At 37.8% G+C, this 6,000-nt stretch overlaps 1 protein-coding gene across 2 annotated transcripts in view; it reads right to left on the bottom strand.

Annotated features, from left to right (window-relative positions):
- Positions 1-1,272: 1,272 nt before the first annotated feature.
- WNT7A (Wnt family member 7A) overlaps positions 1,273-6,000 on the bottom strand; it is a 48,222-nt gene continuing 43,494 nt past the window's right edge. For both annotated transcript variants that reach the window (XM_014056648.2, XM_087709083.1), the window contains exon 4: positions 1,273-3,356. In XM_014056648.2, coding sequence (XP_013912123.1) covers positions 2,877-3,356 — 480 coding nt within the window. In that variant the 3' untranslated portion in view covers positions 1,273-2,876. The remainder of the gene's footprint in view (positions 3,357-6,000) is intronic.

The raw sequence follows: 6,000 nt of genomic DNA, 5'->3' as shown, positions 1-6,000 counted from the left end.
TAAGAAATTTTCCTTCCATAAAAGAAAATGAACAGTCCATTCAGGGCAGGGGTTGGTTCCTGCCAGTTCTAACCTCTTCTATAGAAGAGGTTCCACAAATCTACTGTGCCGTTTAGAACCGGTTCCAGCTCCCTCCCCCCGCCCATCCCCACATCATCAAGATGAAGAGCGAGAGGAGGAATTCTGGGAGTTGAAGTCCACAAGTCTTAAAGCTGTCAAGTTTGAACAATAGTTTTTTTTTAAAGGGTTAGGGGTGCAAGGGTCTTGTAACTTGACAGTTTTAAGACTTGCGTGCTTCAAATACCAGAGTTTCTGAGACAACATTTTGGTTGCTAAGCAAGAGTGTTGTTAAATGAGCTTCACCACATTTTACAAGTTGGCTATGCCCACCCAGTCACGTGGCTGCCAAGCCGCTCCCACCCGGTCACATGGCCAGCAAGCCACTGCCACAAAGCAGGCCACACCTACAGAAGAGGTTCTAAAATTTTTTTGAAACCCACCACTGATCCAGGTACAAAAAAAGATATCCTCTCAGGCATTCTATCCTTTGGGTCCCTAAAATCAGAAGGGTGCCCCCCAATGTTATTGTTTTTCCCTCTGTGATTGCACAAAACTATATTAGCAGAAGACTTCGTATCACTATGTAAAACACACTGCAAATATATAGAATAGATTCTCTCCCTCTGTTTTTTAAAAAAATTCCTTTTATATGTTTCTTGCGCATCCTGTTGTTAAATACCCAAAAGAAAAAGACCAAAACATCTAGTTTGTCTGCTGTGTGGTGATAACGTGGAAGTTGGTCCCATTTCTTTTATTTTGGTATCAGTTTGCCAGAGAGACAGAAATACTAATAAATTATAAACTTGGGGATCAAATGCTAATGGATCCTGGCAGAATGATCACAATGATGCCACAAAAGCAAACTATTTAATTGAGCATAATTGCACTAGAAAATCTTAGGGATAAGAAAGGAAATGCCAAAGTGTAAAAACCAAAGAGTACAAAAGAAGCAAGTGGGTGGGAGAGATGGATGGGTAATTGAAAGCTTTTCTAAATATGACTTGAGAATATTTGGGAGGCAGGGGAAGAGAAGAGTAAGGGAAATGCCAAAAACCAGTTGGACAAAACCCGTAAGCTTTTTGCCTTATCTATGGGAATCAGATGATGTGTGTCATGCTAGTTTTTATAGTCATCGCCCACAGTCTTACCCTGATAAAATCAAATTTGACAGTAGCACAATATAGAGGTTTAACTGACAGCACACACAGCACATTTGCTAGTCATAATGCCACAGTTTAATGACTGACGCATCTGGGAAGCTAATTCAGATTTTTCTCTCTCTCTCTTTTTGAATGGGATAAAGGAGCATCCAGTTAATTCCAACCCTCAATTCAAGCCTTGTAACAAAACTGATGCTACATACTCTGTTCTTGTTCTGCATATTCTGCAAATTGAACTACAGGAGCTACAGCCACTCTGTACATACATCCGGAGAGAAAATTCATTTTGTACTTTGTATATACACCAGCTTGTTACTTTTTATGTCAACGAAGTAACTGGCCTTAATTGTTAAATAGCCCATGAATTACAAATGGTGTGCCTGTTTTGAGAAAAATTACAGGTTACAGAATTTTACAAGCAGATATAGTATAAATAAAATATTCATATAAAAATAGTCTCTTACAAAATATATTCTTTTATCCCATGGTTCATTTTCCAAAGGTGGAAACTTGTCTGGCGTTTTGCATTTATAGGTCATGTGTTATTTCCAACTGGATTTTTGAAATGATCCTTTTTAAAAAAAAAAAATTAGAAAAATTCTGTACTGTGATATCTAGAGGAATGAATAGCAATTTGAGATTCCAGACAACTAGCAGCATACAGCCCAAAATTATAAAAGATGCCTGCTTTTGTACTTAATACCTGCAGAAACTATCCTGCATTTGCAACTAGTAGAAATACCTAAGTAAACAATAATATATACACCTCAAGGGGTTTCCCCTCTACTGAATCTACAAAAATGATTCCACAAAAAAGCAGGCTATCTACTTTAATTGCAGAATGCTTCCAAAAAAAATGGTGGTAGAGAGTTTTTAATTAAATAAATTAATATTAGTTTTATCTGCAAAAGTGATTAAATATTGCTATAATTATTATGCTGAGATTTCCCAACACGCTGTGCTAAAATCAGCAGCAGAGCAGAAAAGCAGCTAAACCAGTGTTTACATGGGAAGCACCCATTGGTCTACTTGCATTAGCACAGGCTGAAGAATGGGAATACAAGGAACAACCAACAAGGAACAACCAACAAAAGTTTTTTTCACAAATATAGAAATCCCTACAACTGCATAATTCACACTCTTTCAATGGAAATTCACACAGGTGCATTGTCCCCCGATTGTGGACAAAGCCCCTCTTAAAATATGACTTTTTTCTCAGATCACACTTTAGGCACGTTGCATGGTCTTCTGTTCATTTTCATCTGGCTTCGTGAATGCCTCCTCCAAGGAAATTCAATTTTTCCCCACAATTTTAAGGCAGTCCGTAATGTTTGGATGGCCCAGATTGAGTATTTCTCCAATGTATTTCATTTTTGTATAGTTTGCATTAGCTAAAGTTTTGCATTAAGCAAATAGTTTGTTTCTGGATTCCTTTTAAAGATCTGGGCATAGTGTTTGGGCTGTTCCCAAAAGTCTTTGACCAATATCCACATAAACACTGTTAAAAGGGAGGAGAGGAAATGGGATTATTTTACTGGATTTTCTTTTGGAAATCATTTGGGCCTTTGCTACAGTATTATTTAGATACACTGAGCTTATGTGCAAAAAAAAGGTGTGTACTCCAAGGCTTTAGGTTCCCCTGCCAAAGCCACGCTTTCATTTACAGGTGTAGACTTCTGTTCGTTCACTGCATGTGTTACATTTGACGTAACAGCACCAGTGAAATTTGCAGTTGCACTGCCAGACTCTGGAATATTGATGCGTATTATAACCTCGTCCACAACACATCAGGTCACAGCCATTGGTTTGCTGGGCTGTTTTGTTGCACATTCTGCCCTGTGTACCCACACTGCCAGTCACAGGATCCTCTTCACAGTAGTTGGGTGATTTCTCTATGTAGACTAAGTCTGTATCCATCGGTTTACGATAGGAGAGCGGTTTCTTTATCTTCAGAAAAGTGGGACGCTTATTACGACTTGCCCGCACGGGTTCAACCTGAACAGCTTCGTTGTATTTCTCCTTAAGGATATAGCCCAGCTCCCTGAATTTAGGAAGAGTTGTCCAGCATGTTTTAGTAGTGCATGATCCTGACACTCCATGGCACTTGCACTCCAACTTCATGTTATCTTCAAGGATCTGGAGTGAAAAGAAAAGAAGACATGATGTTTGAAACAAAGGAGGGAGGAAGATTTGGAGGCAAAATTAAATTATTGAAGAACTCACAATCCAGTATAATTATCCACACATCTGTTTTTACACCAGCTACATGATGCTTTCAATGATAAAAACATGAACATGTTTTATAAAGCCAGAACAGGCGCACTATACTAGCAGTTGTGTTATGGTTTGTGTTCTCGGGTTGTGAGGTATTGCAAATTTAGCTCAATTGTATTTTAACTCCTTGCAAATTGTTCTGTTCAAAAAAAAGTATTGCAAATCTTAGATATTTTTAACAGAATTTGTTCCATATCTTAAAACATAAAAGCAGCCTGTTCAGTCTTTAAAAATATATTATTTTCAGCAAGTTCAATAAATGGGAAATAAATTGAGTATGAAAATATATTGGACAAACCTAACCATAGTGAATGTTCTTACAGATAGATATACATTCCATTTTGGAGTAGGAGAACCATTGCATCCCCCCAAAATATATGCTAGCTGAGATCTTAATAACTGTCACTAGCATCAAAAGTGAAGTACAGGTAGAGATATTAAAAAATCTGGAAATTTTTGATGCAATGAAACACCTTGTCTTACAAAAACTATTAGAAATTTGGAAAGAAATCTAAGTATATGCCATGTTTCCTTTTTATACACATAAAGTCTCTTTCTACAATGTTTTATGTATATAAAACAACTGTGAGATAAGTTGAGCAGAGTGAAACTGACTGGTCCAAAGTCAGATATTGTAGGACTTGAATCTGCGTGTTCCCAGCCCAAGTAACCCATTACAATACACTGACTCTCAATTCAGTTCAAATGGCTAAATGCCAATAAATATTCTATATTTTTGCACACACAAAAAATAACATTAAAAAAACAGCAAATACAGTGGTGAAAAGCTCCACAATTTAGAAATCAAAAGTTCTGAAGAACTTCAGAATACTCCATTCACACCCTTCCTCCAAACCTTCCCAACCTCTACTAGATCAAGGCATTTTGAAAATGGCTCAGCAATTTTTGAAGTAAATCCCCTAAAGAGAAAGTGAGTTGAGGTATTCCAGGCTTACTTGTCCCTATCTTCAAGACATTTCAAACTGTTTCTAATCCAGAAGATATTTTGCCACCAAAACACTTTGAAACACATAGACTAGAAGAGTTTCAGTATGTTCCAGAGATGGAGTAGAACAGGAATGTCAAACACAAGACCCGGGGCCATATGCAGTCCATGGGGTGCTTAGATCTGGCCTATGGAGCCCCCCCTGAAAGAGCAAAGGACCGGCCCGTGGTGCCTCTACCAGTGAAAATGGAGTTCAGGAGGGCCACCCTTTGCTGGCAAAGGATTGCAGGAGGCCATCGCAGCTGAAAATGGAGTCCAGAAGACTGTTTTCACTAGCAGAGCGCTTGGTGCCCCCGACATGAGTGATGTCGAGCTGTTTACGCCCACCCTGGCCATGCGCACCCTGGCAACGCACCCTGTCCCCCCCAAGGTCAACTACAACCCTGATGTGACCCTCAAATCGAGTTTGACACCCCTGGAATAGAATGTTTCAGAGGAGTTTTTTTTAAACAATATTCCAATCCCAAATTAGTCAGTTTTTCTTTTTTCTAATCAATACTGTATATGTCTAGTTGTTGTCTTGTGTTCTGAACAGTGAAAGTTGTGTGGAAATAAATTTGGAATATATATCTTTAACTGTAATCTCATGTTATACCCAGAAGTGCAATTATTTTCAGTTTCTATATTTATTTTCATCCTTTATTTTCCAATTTCTAATTTTTACGAAAATGAAATGTTACTTACATTGTGCTAAACACCACTATTCTTTTAATGTTGTTTTACTGATTGATTTGCTATGGTGTCATATCTGGCCCAATTTCTTACCTATCACAATCATTTTATGTATCATTAATAAATAAGTTTCCAAGGTGTTGCCAAGAAACAAAAATGTATCTCTATTACACATTCAAGCAGCCCTATCATTAGGATGTTTTTTAAAAAAACCTGGCTCCCTTAAGAATTTAGACAGAAACTCTAAATTCTAAGGCCCTTCCAAATCATTTTTGAATTATGTACAGCCTGAAAACAGAGCATTGTAGGAAGGCTAAAGTAGGGTCTATCACAAGGAAACCCTGCCCAGAGTCTAGTCTAGTATCTATAGGCAATTTAAATAAGGATACTTAAATAAGATTTCCAGTTTACCCTCCATTGAATAGGTTGCATTCTCAGAAGCACCAAACATATCTTGAGATGTAAAAAAAAAAAAAGGTTTTAGTTTGGGAGAGCAACCATTTAATGCTGCTGTTCTAAGTATTATGATTTTCTTTATGTACACCATAGTGCATATTATTTTAATCACATTCTAATGACATAAATTATGCTTTGCAACATCCTTCGCCTTTCCATTCGCACATGCTCAAAAAGTGGCAAAGGCAATAACCTAATCTGCGCTCATTTTAAAATCTCATACTTCTGTACTCTGATTAAGCTTGTGGCTTTGATGAAAGTAGAGTACACTTTTACAGTGTCCAAGTTCCAATTCAGCCCACGGATAGACAGAGACATGACTACAGAGGGAATCAACAGCTCCATTTGAAAGAGCTGAGTAAGCTGCTGCAG

The sequence above is a fragment of the Thamnophis sirtalis genome, unplaced genomic scaffold (assembly GCF_051295495.1).
Source record: "Thamnophis sirtalis isolate CommonGarterSnake01/CBP01778 unplaced genomic scaffold, rThaSir2_p1.2 scaffold_3, whole genome shotgun sequence".
Lineage (NCBI taxonomy): Eukaryota > Metazoa > Chordata > Lepidosauria > Squamata > Natricidae > Thamnophis > Thamnophis sirtalis.
Note: the sequence above shows the minus strand (reverse complement) of the source record. Positions and strands in the feature narration are given on the sequence as shown.